Source organism: Haliotis asinina, chromosome 2 (assembly GCF_037392515.1).
Source record: "Haliotis asinina isolate JCU_RB_2024 chromosome 2, JCU_Hal_asi_v2, whole genome shotgun sequence".
Classification (NCBI taxonomy): domain Eukaryota; kingdom Metazoa; phylum Mollusca; class Gastropoda; order Lepetellida; family Haliotidae; genus Haliotis; species Haliotis asinina.
The window spans coordinates 72,036,007-72,049,283 of NC_090281.1; the positions used below are offsets into that span (position 1 = coordinate 72,036,007).

General features: G+C 37.8%; 1 protein-coding gene across 5 annotated transcripts in view; it reads left to right on the forward strand.

Moving 5' to 3' along the window:
- The window catches only part of LOC137274262 (C-Jun-amino-terminal kinase-interacting protein 4-like), a 97,879-nt gene that overhangs the window by 30,544 nt on the left and 54,058 nt on the right, over positions 1-13,277 (forward strand). For all 5 annotated transcript variants that reach the window (XM_067807364.1, XM_067807367.1, XM_067807368.1 and 2 more), the window contains 6 exons: positions 7,170-7,352; positions 8,194-8,419; positions 10,915-11,070; positions 11,463-11,640; positions 12,189-12,416; positions 12,804-12,860. In XM_067807364.1, coding sequence (XP_067663465.1) covers positions 7,170-7,352; positions 8,194-8,419; positions 10,915-11,070; positions 11,463-11,640; positions 12,189-12,416; positions 12,804-12,860 — 1,028 coding nt within the window. The remainder of the gene's footprint in view (positions 1-7,169; positions 7,353-8,193; positions 8,420-10,914; positions 11,071-11,462; positions 11,641-12,188; positions 12,417-12,803; positions 12,861-13,277) is intronic.

Consider the following 13,277-nt stretch of genomic DNA (forward strand, 5'->3'; position numbering starts at 1 on the left):
CCACCCCTTCCCAGCCCTCAGAAACCAAACCCTCGGCCTCAAAAGCCTTCCAACAGTTCAAACACAATTCAGCACTTATAGCACAGGCTCAATTTAGTTACTGTTAATAAACACCTCTTGTCAGGAGCAGATACACATGGCAACACCAGACAATCAAAGACTAACAGACCTTTCAAAGAAAAAAGATCTCATAAGAGGTCTTCTTGATGTGTCTTATCACAGTAAGGTTTTCTTCAGAATGATTGTCATGTTATCTGAAGAGATTTCATATTAGAATTTGACCACCACGGTGGTGTATAATAGTTACTGTTCTTTCATGGTCAGGGCAACTCTATCAAACTGTTGTAAAATTTGGATTATTTTATTAGACAGAATGAAAAATGATTTTTCATTGATCTCATTGCTTGCTTCAGATGGGGGAAATATGAATTTTTGAAACACTTCAGAGGAGGGAAATGTTTTGAGATTTTTTAAAACTTTTCATCAGTATGACAATTGTGAGCAAGAAATGGTGGTTTAATAAAGGCCAGTGTATGTATCAATTGTGATAATTAATCGAAACAGCTGACCATATCTGGAGTTGTGATGTGTATCTGCTCCTGTGTATGTCGACTCTGACACTCTACTAATCTCGGGTTGGTGTCAAACTTACATGTGATATAAATGGCTCTGGAATGAAAGTGTTATGTGAGACGTTAAGGAGTAAACTTAGTGCTCAGAATGGTCCTGAGAGAACATGGTATGAATCTGAATACGACATTTTCACAGGATCTCTCTCAGATCAAATAAGTGCTAGTCAGGTCAGGACACTGATATGTAGATGAAAGTAACAGTAAATTTCAGATCCAAACATTTGCTCTGTTCATTTGGAAGAAGGTCAGTTTTAAACATTACATGTTTTTTAGATACATTGGGTTTTTTTTCTTTTTAAGAGTTAAATGCTATTTCTTGAATTTAATGAAAGGAACAATTTTAAACACTTTGTTATAAAGCTGTAATTTTAAGTATGCTGAAATACCAGAGAGATAATAGGTTGTGTGTGTAGAATGTGAGGGAAGATTGTGAGATGAACGATTACATATTCCCATATTGGTGCTGTAACAACACAATACTTCTAGGCTAGTTATTGTAATATCTCTGCTCAAATGGTGTATATATTCATCCAAAATACAATCCAGTACATAAGGGCATTGGACTAATTTTAATGATGTATGGTGGTGCACTAATTATTTTTTACGTCCATCTGTTGTGTAAAATGGTGCTCAGGTCTTCCAAGTGAGAGCCAGATGATCACTGATAATAACTAGCACAGCATAGAATCTCTAGAATTCAGCTAAAATCCAACACTATTTTCAGTTTCAAACAGAGCACTTCGCCATTTATTACAGTTGTGTAATGTATAATATATAGTAAATTGCAGCTCTGGGATCATATCCATGATGTTACTTTGTAGTACCTCAGAAAAACAAGTTTTCCTATACACCCATAAGTATCCTTTGCCAATGTTAAAATATCTTAAAATCACTTTTTATCTTCATTACTAAAAGATTATACAGAATCTCTGAAAACACCTCACTGTAAAGTTGCAGTTTTACTTAACTGTAGAAGGCTGGGTGTGAATCTGTATGTGCATGAAATAATATCAAAGTGACTGTTAATTTAAAAAAGAAACAGATTTTTTTACATGAAGTTGCTCTAATTACTGTGAATGTATTTAGTGCATAAATTTCTGTTTTAAATGTTGATATGAGTTTAAAGAAGACTGGAGATATCATCTGAAATGATCTTCCAAGAAATGTTTTTCATAATTATTCCCCTTCCACCAGGATCCAGATTCAAACTTTTTTGTGCCAACTTAACAAAATTTTGATACAAGACATCATTATCAACCAACAATTTTGGATGAATATTATGCCTAACATTTGTATCCATACTGGTACATGGTTCTAATCAAACACTATATCCCAGGTGTCAGAGTTAATAATAAGAGAATCTGTCCTTGTGATGCTCCTAGCAAGTGTTTTTCTCTTGTGATTCCTTGCAGTTGTAGCTGGGCACAGATCGTCTGTTGTTAAGACAACTGTCATCAGTGCCAAATGTAGCATTTATGTCTCTTCTATGATCTCTTGTTATCCATTAAGTTGTAGGTTGGGAAATGTTATACCAAATATGTTTGAACGAGCTGAACTTGTTTTTAACATCCAGATCTTTATTCTGTCCATTCATATCATGTTCTGTGTTCATTTGCATAATAGACATGTCTTGATATTAATTAATCATCTTTTCATTATTCATAAACTCTCATCAGCTTTCCCTACCCAGTACATGTGCTCTATGTACTGACATTGACATCTGTAGTGTAATCAGACATTAGTCCATCATTCTATCTCCTCACAGATATTCAGCCGTTTTCATTAGTCAGCAAGGAATCAGGGGAAATGTGTACATTCCTTGTGCAACCATATGGGATCAACGTGAAATCAAAGGGGCATCTGTTTACCCCCTTACCATAGTTAATACTTGGCAGAAACTTTCAAAAGGATGTGTGGAATTGATAATGTGTGTACTTCTGAGGAATTGCCACATGTCTTTTGTTGGGATTGGGATTCAGGGATTGGGAAAGAGAACTTTGACAATGGTCCACTTTCAGGATTATTAGCCATTTTCTGAACTTAGAATGGGACATTGCCCTTGTGTCAATAGTAAACTTTAAAATTTTGATGGGCCATTTTTCATTCTAGTTCGCAGAATGGCCCATGACCCCTGTCTTTCCTAATTCCTGTAGATTTCAAAAGAAGGTTTGACATCAGAACACTGAAATACTTGGGTGAAGTAGCTACCATAATAGAGTTTAAAAGGAAGAAAGTATGTTTCACTTTGTGTAAAATGAATGTGTGGGCAGTAAGTTACAGTCTTCTGGAATTTCTGGTGAAAAGTTTTAAGTATTAATTTCTGGTGAAAGATTTTGGAAAACATGTCATTTAAAAAAATCCAATTTGAAACTGACTAAACCAAAAGACGAAGAAACAAGTAATTATTCATTTTTGTGGCCAAAAGGATATTAACTCATCTACCATCAATGATATTACCATGCATTTATTTCTTCTCAGGTTTTCAGCTTGACTCCTGACAGCCTTGCCTAATCCATATCTTCTTGCTATTGCTTCCTCAGTTGCATGCTAAGTGTGGTCTGTTGTAGATGTACCCTTATGTGCTTTGCACACCATCTCATTTCTGCCATTTTGATCCACGTTGATCCCATTTGGTTATCTTGTGTTTTTCATTGTTATTGTATTATTTGTCAGAATTGTTGAAATTTGTGTTATTTATTGTTTTATGTAAATTTGCATATATAAATGAATCTTATTTCTATTTGAATCTACTCATAATTGTATTTTACAGGAATAAACTTCCTATTTAAAAATCATGTCTCTGTTATCAGTGTGGATCAAACTGGCAAAACATTGTACCTTATTGTGTGCATGATCAAACACTTTCAGTTCACCCTATTTTTTGCACTGTCTCTTGCCAATTCAGTTCTTGGCGCAGAAGCTTTTGTACCCCCTTGATTTGCTGTGGTTGTATGTAGACCATATCTGTATGATAATAGAAGTCTAAAGAACCACACAAACACTCAGTGTTACCCTTAATTAGTTAAGTCAAAATTAATCAATTTCAAAACTGAAATAGTTCCTACTTTGGCATTTAATTTCTTTCAAGTATAATGCAATTGTTTTTTGTTTTTTGTTTTGTTTTGTGTGTGTGTGTGTGGTTTTTTTTCTAAAGAATAAGATTTAATTTTATAGTTGACATAATATGTTATTTTGGATCTATTCATGTCATCACTCTCTGTGATATGGTCTGCTTGCACAATAGCTGTGATAATCTATGTGACGCGTCAAGCAGGATGGCTGAATCTAATAACTGATCATGAGACAATTTTGGTAGCATGGAAGAGAATCCACTCACAGCATCAACTGTTCACACATTTGCCAGTTCTGTAAAACAGTCTCAGAGTTACCTCCCTTGAAATTGTCTCCCTTTGACTGCAAATGTACTTGGCAGCCATTTGCAAAACACTAATAAAGGTTTTTGCTATTGTATCTGTCACACATTGCATCCAACAACTAACAATGGATCAAGATGACTCCATAACCTCCATATTTGCAATCTGTTTGGAAATTATTGTGCATACATTGTTTAAGATGGGAAACATTTGCATTTATAACATGTATGACCAGCTGTGACCAATCAGCAATTGCCATGATGGCAAAAGTTTTGTGAAAAACATGGATCAGATTGCTTCTGATGAGTTTCCTGTCTGCAGTCATAATGTGGAGAGATAGTTTGGTTGACATATCCACCTGAGCTGATAAAAATTACAGTTTAATGTGGTGAAGATCTACAGATCTGACGAAAAAGAAAGAAAACCAATAATATTCTCTGTAGTAACCTTGTAACCCACAGCATACATACATGTTAATATCCTTTTGATACTACACCAAAATAACCAAGCATCCTTAAGTCTCCTGCTTATTTCTAGATATTAAGACTCTGTTGCATTAACACACCTATTCTCTTACATCCTCTTTCTGTCTACACCCATGGCTATATTCTATGCAGTATTTATTTACAGGTACTAGTCTAAGGTCAAAATGGAGAAGCAAATCATAATCCGAAAATGTACCATGGATTGAACTAAAATTTATTGAATAGCTGTGTACAGGAGATGTTTATTTCATGAGCAGCTCTGCAGGTATGTTAGTATGTCTCATCAGTTGTGTGAATTGAAGAACATTTCACACATTCAAGTCAAACCCATGAAGCTTGTATTTATCCTACCAAAGACTCAAGGGCAAGGTGTACTTATTTCACATTGACGTATGAGGCATTATGTTGACATGAGGTCTAAGATAACATGAGTGCTTTTGAAAATCAGGACCTTGAAATATATTTTTCTATGCCACAAAACCAATGGAAAATGAGTGAAAATAGACCACTTGCGTGAAAATTGTAATATAATCGTTAGATTCCACTGAACTCACTTCACAAGCTGGAAATAGACAAGAAGTGGAGTAAAGTGATACATCTACACTGACCAGTCATCTCGCTACATACTACAAGCATGGTGTATCCACAAAGAAAATGAAATGTACATGATGCACAGTATGAGGTCAGTTGGAGATAGGAATAAGCTGATCCAGACATAATTGTTTCCAAAAGGAAATATTAGCTCCATTGGTAATCAGTCTTGGCACTAGGGGTCGCAGCTGTCTTACTTCAACGTAGGCTTATGATTGTCATAGAGATGAGATTGCTTTGTGGAATGTGGCCATTGGAACAATGAACACAAATCTAAGAACATGGATACTGCTGTTTTTTTAAATATATGTGTCAACAAGAGTGGCTGCTATGAGAGCAGATGCGCGAGTCAACATGTACATATTTTACAATGGTAAATGATCAGCTGGTGTGCTACCAGGGTAATTGAGAGATAATCATCATCAATTATTTAGTCTTTTATCGCCATTCTTTTGTGATAAAGATTCTGTATACATGCACTACAACTGATTCATTTATGCCAGATTAGATGAACATGATGCTATCAAATTACACCTGTGAGAGGAATTTCATGAAAAGATTACTAAACAGCTATGACAGGAAACTGAAGAAGAATAAGGACACGTTTTCCCCGTGCTCGGTATCTCCAGAGTATACAATCCGATAAATGTCCACTATACCCTGGATGCATATACAGATTTTTGGGAAATCATACAGACAGATTGTCAAGACAAACTTTAAAATATTGCAGGAACTCCTTCTACGTCTTTCAGAGATAATCTGCATAGACTGTGTTTCCAAGTTTAACTGGTTAGATAATTTAATAAGGGAAAATGAGATGTGAGTAGAGATTTATCTTAAGATATACCCAGGAGATATTGATGATGATCTTTCCCAAACAGACTTAGTTAGTGAATTTGTCCAGGGTACCGAGCCACAAAACATTCATAGCACTATGACATTTGTAAGCAAATGTAAACTATAGAGGTACAGCAAGCATATGCTACAGAACTCATTTTTTGCAAAGATTAAGAAATGTAAGTACAAGAAGTAGTCCACTGTCATGTGACAGTAACAGAGTGAGTGATGAAGCTGCATGCTGCTGTGTCAGTGCAGAGCTGGGGTGGTGGGGATGTGGCTGAACCCATCGCAGAAGTGTTCACTTGTCATGCCAAAGACCTGGGTTCGATTCACCACATGGTTACAATGTGTGAAGCCCATATCTTGGGTCAGCTGCTGTGATATTGTTGGAATGTTGCTTAGAAATGGCATAAAACAAAAGTTATTCATTCACAGAGCTGATGTGATGATTATAAGACTGGATAGATACGGGACACACAGTGACTTGCCTGACAGTTGCGTCTGCACTAGCAGCAGAATGAGGAAGAGCATGTACTCTACAAGCAGACACTGGAGAGACAATAATATTAAAGTCTGAAACTAAACCACAAATAACATGAAATTCTTTGTTGTCTATTCATAAACCTCTACACTGATCTCCCTGAATGGTCGGTACATTATAATTTCATTCCTCAGGCTACAAGAACAGTGTGTCTGCACAATTACCCTGCGATTGTCATCATCGGTGGCTGGCTGCAGTGCTTGCATCTTGACTTGCATATTGCTTTTAACATCCAAATTAGTCCTTCATATTCTGCAAGTTGCAGGTGTTTAGATAGAGAATTCTTGGAGCAAATCATTAAACATGATCCGTCAGGAGTTGTGTGGCAGTGCTTGCGTGATCTGTATGTTACTGACATACAACAAGTTGTGATAATCAAGAGAGAAAGATGAAGATGCCATTGTACATGATTCTTCCAACATGTCATGCAAACTTCCAACTTCCTTGCAAACAAGTTATTTGCATCGGAAAGATAACTGCAAAGAGGGCGAATGATGGACAGGATGTTTACGCTCATCATAAACTGAGTCTGTTTACAACACTAAAGCCTTGCATATTTACTTTTACTTACACTCTTCATGCATTTCTGCTACTAATTCCCTTCACAAGTGGTATTGCATGGCTTTCAAAGAGAATGATAAGTGTCCAACCTGACAGAAACATCACATCATCCTGTGATGAAGCATGCTGTGTATTCATGTTACAGCTTCAGCAACCTTTTCAACTCCCCCAACAAGCCGAAGCGTAGTGCTACTCTCCCAGTGGCCACTGTCAAGTATAATGCCCCCACTACCCAGGTCCAGCCAGTCGGAGACCCCAACAAGAAACAGAGGGAGAAATACAACCTCGGACAGAAGTCCAAAGCCTATGAGTTCTTGCAAGATGATGCGTAAGTACATATGGTACAACTATTTTGAAGGATAATTGAGTCACATTCTTGTTCCTCATATGAAAAATCAAAATTGTGTAAGACCCCCACCCCCCCACCCTTGAAGTGCAGTTGTTCATCGGTCTATATTGATGATGTTAAGGTGGTTTTGTTCAGCAGTTTTTGAGAGCACACTGAGCGTGGTGAGCTAGAAATTCAGTTTGCAGATTGTTTCTATCAACCATGCCAGGATACAGTGCTTGTGAGTTTGAATCCAAGAGACATCCTCATTGTGATGTTGGTTGTTTTTTAATCATGCTTGATTAGTCGTCAGTAACCTATGCTTGTGGACTTAAGTGATCAGGCTTTGTGGCTTGGCTGACTGTGTTGAATCACTGTAGTTGAAAGTAATGAATAAGTTGTTCATGTTTACAGTTACATCTTTGTGTAGTCGACACATGATTACTTACAGGTCCTTTTGAAAAATTAGGATACACTTATCATAATTTGCCCACTCAGTCACATTCAGTCATATGAATGTAATGATGGTGAATGATCCAACACTTTCACATTGTCAGCGAAAGACTCAAAGACTGTAATACTACTTAAACAATATTCAAAACTGTTTTCTAATCTCAGCCCTTGGACAAGACTGTCTGTTACTCACCTTTTCTTTGTTGTCCAGTCGCCCGTTTTTTAAAGTTTGAAAACGGTTGGTCACAGTTGTGTAAAGAAAAGGAGATACATGGAAGCCAAATTTAGTAGCCAAGCAACATTTTTGGCTAAGTGACTCCTAATCTTTTACTGACACACAAAGAGGAAGGTACTTCAAAGTTTACCACAACAATGTTATCTCTTACAGAACTGCCGAGAAAACTCGTAAAGAGCGAGAAAAGGAACGAAGAGAGCAGTATAAGCAAGTTAGGGCACATGTAAAGAAAGATGATGGACGAATGCAGGCTTATGGATGGAGTCTGCCAGCCAAATTTACCCCTCAGCTCCCTCGTGAACAGTCTTCCAAGAGCCATGTACCTGTCCCAGTCCCTGTCTACTGTCGCCCCCTCCTGGAGAAAGAACCTGGACTCAAGGTTAGTTACATTGCTTGTGTGGATTACATGTGTCAGTTCTGTGCTGTAGAACTGAAACCATAGCTACCTAGTTCTAATTATCTTCTCTTCTAATCATGCTGCAGGGTAGATTCATGACATTTAGGTCTGCCACAACATGTTCTTTTATGTTCCTAACTTCTGCAGTGAAATGATCCATGAGTGCCGAATATAGGTGTAACTTCAGAACAGTACAATGAAAATCATTTGCAATCTTGTGCACCTTGCAACCCAGGATAGAGTTGTGTCTCTTAAGTGTGTTGGGATCCAAATTTGCACTAATGCTGAACCTTTTTTCGAGAGAACAATACTGTGTTGCAAATTTTCGTAAAACTAACAGTAATGTTATCTCTAAAATGCTGTTTTAAGAGACATTAAGCTAATGAGGGCAAGTAACTTGGTTACAGAGTGAATATGCACATCTGTGAACAGGTAAAGATTGCATTCCAAAGAATGTGTCTGATCATTTTGGATCCTTTCAGGCAGTTTCCTAAACATATTTCCAGTAATCATATTCTTTTCCTTTCTAATTTAACACTACTTTTAACATCTGAGAAGGTGACTAATTGTTCATGTGTATTCCTAGAATGCTTGTCTTGCTGAACATTCTTCTCTTTGCTGTTTAAAAAAATCTCCTTTCTTACCTTACTCCTGCAGAACACAATCTAAAATACAATTAGTTTTACTTTTGTCTAACACCTTTTTTACAGTCACTCTCATGGGAGTCTCATGTGAGTTCCAGAACGTGTGTGTTTTTGTCATCTCACTATCATTTATTGTATTTCATGGTCAACAGCTTCACCGTTCAGAATTGAGTACATCATTGAGGTGGTTTTCAAATGAAAATATTTCAAACTTCAGTATTTGATCAGCAGCTATTTATGGCAGTTATATTGTGTACATACGGTTGGTTCCCAAAATAATTTGAATACTTGAGTGTGAGCTTCACGGACATGTAAACAGTAAACCCATGACGTGAGCATGTTGCTATTGAGTCTTAAATTGAATATGATAAAATCAGATCATTTACTCTTTATGATACCTCTCCTTGTGATGATCTGAAAACAGGAGTAGTTCCTCACAGGTGGAAGTAATAAGCATGCTTACTATTCAGTTTCATTGAGATGATAAAATCAGATCTTTTTTTTGATACAATACTTCTCCTTATGAAGATGTGACAGCATGAGTCCAGGCAGGTAAAATATAGTGAAGCATGTATGATTTCTGAAAACTGAAATTTCCAAATTGTGGAGTTAAAGTTAAAGAAATGAGGCTGAATCATTTCTGGAACCTGACTTCTGGTCAGCTGAAGAACACTCCTTCAAGAGGCAGTCAAAGCTTGCTCCGGATTCACCTGACATCAGCTGTAAAGATGTCTTTTTATCTTCATACAGAGAAGTGTTGTATCGAAGTAAAGATGTGTTTTCAGTGAGATTGATTAGCTTTTTTCTTACGTTAACATAAATCATGATGTGATCCTATTACATGGCTATTGTGTATGAAGGTATTTACTTTGATATTGTAGTGTTGTAGTAGTCACTGGTTACAAAAGATGCTTTCGGTTGCTTTCTTTTAATACCAAATGATGTTAGCAGCAAAGGAACCTGCATGATATCATCAGTTGATTTTCATTATTGTCTTTCATATGTGGATGGTTGTCACCATCAGAGAAAAATGTAAACTAGTTTTGCCTTCTTTTGTTTTGAACCTGTTATGTATGGTAGTCTTTCATGACAATGATCATCAGCTCTTGCCCTTTAGGATCCCTTGGAAAAGATGACGAAGTTTCATTTTTCTGCCAGATGTTTTGATGTTGCAATTTTCTATTAGTTTATTATATGAACATAGTTTGGTTTCATGTGATGTAAGGGAATGTTGTGTCTCAACATTCTCATATTTTCACATGAGAATTGAAGACAATAAATTATCTTTGAAACAGACTCCATGATGATACTTGAAGTGCTATATGTTTGTGTGCATCATGAAAAGAAGTCAAGCACTGAAATAACTGTAATGTACACTTATAGGTGGTTTGCCACAGTCAGTGACAAGTAATAAATGAACAGAAATTTGTGAGATTTGACATGTGGTTAGGAATTGGTTAAAATCAATAATACAAAAATGATACCTTTGGGAGAATTGCTGGCAGAATTTGCTCACATTGCCCCAGCTTTAGCCAAGAGATGGAACTAAAATAAGATGAGGAGGATGCCATCTTGTCACTCTGGCTGCTGAGTAAGGTAGCTATGTGAGATTAAATAGTTATGGCACTCATGATACTAATATTCCTGTGTGAAACGGTGCATTGTCTGGATTATATGTTGTCGGTACAGGGACTCTACAACTGATGCCTGGCCATGTTCAGTTACTCTAGTCATGTATACTATTACTACATTGCTGGTCCTTGTGTGGAACCTTCTACACAATGTCCTTTGTTCCTGAATAAGGACTGTAAGAGCTTTGGCTATCTCCCTTAGATCTGGTGTGCAGCTGGAGTGAACCTGACAGGTGGTAAGACAAGAGATGGTGGCTCTATGGTGGGAGCCAGTGTCTTCTATGCCAACCCACCTGAGGAGGTCGACACAAGGAGGGAAACAAAGGATGAAGTTGAGAAACTGAACCAAGAACTCAAGGTGAGGAGGTGCATGAGTAGGAAACTATCTTCTCCTGGTATGTTGGTTTCTACTAAGTCAAATTTATGTCGGCATTTCTGATCCCTGGTACATGTATACGCTGTGTTTTGAAGAACCTTTATGAACTTGAGAGTGCAGGCAAAGAAATGGATGATGATGTGCTGATCGCTGGCCTCATCTTCATAAGTCACCTCCTTCATTAGAGGCGATGGGGTAGCCAGATTTGATTCCCCACAATCTGTGAAGTCCATTTCTGGTGTTCCCCCTGCAATGATATTGCTGGAATATTGCTAAGTGTGGTGTAAAACCATTTTTGCTGATACGCTCTGTATAATACAGCTTCTAAAATGCCACTTTTACTTGTTTAATCAGTGCTTGCTGTTGATTTTCAGGAACATGAGAAAAACTTGAAGTCTGCAGACAAGGAGCAGTTTTCGTCTCTAGTATGGATCTGCACCAGCACACATGCCACCAGCAGAGTGTCTGTCATCGACTCCAACAACCCAGGGGACATCCTTGACTCGTTCCGGGTGTCCTCCACCCACATGCTCTGTATAGCCAGTGTGCCAGGTAAACATGAACACTCACTTGCATGTAGACTGGTGGTAGAAGCATCAGCTCATCAAACTGAATATCTGGGTTTTATCGTCCACATGAACATTGGCAATCCGTAGACTTACTTGCAATTTCAACAGTGCAGTGTATGGAGCCCAATGTTGCTATGTCAACATTAGTTGCATTGGGGTTGCCTAGTGGATGAAGCTCATCATGCCGAAGGTTTGATTTTACACATTAGCACAGCATGTGTAGTCCATTTCTGGTGTCTGCATATTGTGGGAATATTGCTCAAAGACGCATGAAACTAACTTACAGTGTCAGCATTACACTATCCTTGCAGTAGAATATTGGGAGCTGGTAGTTAAAGAGATTTCTTGGGTTTGATCCATATTTCCTGTCATATTGTCAGAGTATTGCTGTATCAGCTTAATTCCATACTCATGGACGTATTTCTATCATGTAATATCAAAGTTGGCTCGTAAACTGTTCTGGCAGGGTCATTATCATTAGCAGTATTACTTTGACCCATAGTTCAACAACAATGGTTTCCCTTGTATCAGGAGCCATGGAGTCGGACTACCCTGTGGCAGAGGAGATCCTCAAAGCAGAAGCACCACCACTCCCCAAGGAGACTGTCGTGTCAGAGGGCAGTACCGCCACTGACCAGAACGGAGACAGCAATGGGGTAGGGGGGATAACTTTCGTCCAGTGTTCCACTGGGACCACAGGTCAAGAAGCAAGCTCTGAAGCCTCTCCAGCAGGGTCCCCTCCACGCAGGACGTCTAGAGGTAGGTGTTGGTCTACAAATAAGATCTTCATTGCATTGAGTAATGTCAACAGATCTGACCTTTTCTGATGACTGCAGATCAGACAGGGTCCCAAACAATCATGCATCCTTCTTTAAGGAGTTCAATCATGAAGAGTTAATGTCCTGAATTTATTTATACAAGCCATCAAGAACACTGTATCTTTGACCTTGGTGAATGTCATTTCCCCACGTCATCAGCCCATTTAGTATGTTCATATCTTCATTTTCCATGTGTTTCTTAGGAACTTTATGTAAAATACATTTATCACTGACTTAGCATTTACACCAGAGGCAAATGTGTTTATCATATGATCTGATTTGTTAGTGGTTGTTCCCAAAATAAAGGCCTTAAATGTTTCACTTCCAGAACTGAGTCCTGAAACAGATGCAGAGGTTGCATCAGCTCTAGCAGAGGCTGTCACAGGTAGATTTGCTATCCTACCTGTTTTTGATACAAAAAGAATCTCCTCCAGGATAATATAGTTATATCTTACCTTACCTGTTATCAGATTCAGCTTAGCTTCTATGTCATTCACCAGGACTGAAAGCGACTCAAGTCTGCTTGATCTATGTTGGAAGTAGTAAATTTAAGGATGGACTAAAGACGTTGTGTCTTGTCATACATCTAATTCAGATTCTTTCTTCTGGTTTGTTACATGTATTTCCTCTATCTGTACCATGTGACTCTGTATCACATGACTGACACTGCCCTTGCTTTTTGGCTGATCTTTTGATTAGTATTGACCTGTCATGTGATGAATATTGCATCGTTCACTAGACAACAAGATGTCGTCTTGTATTACCATTCCAGGATTTATGACTAAGTTAGTGTAGTGAAGCA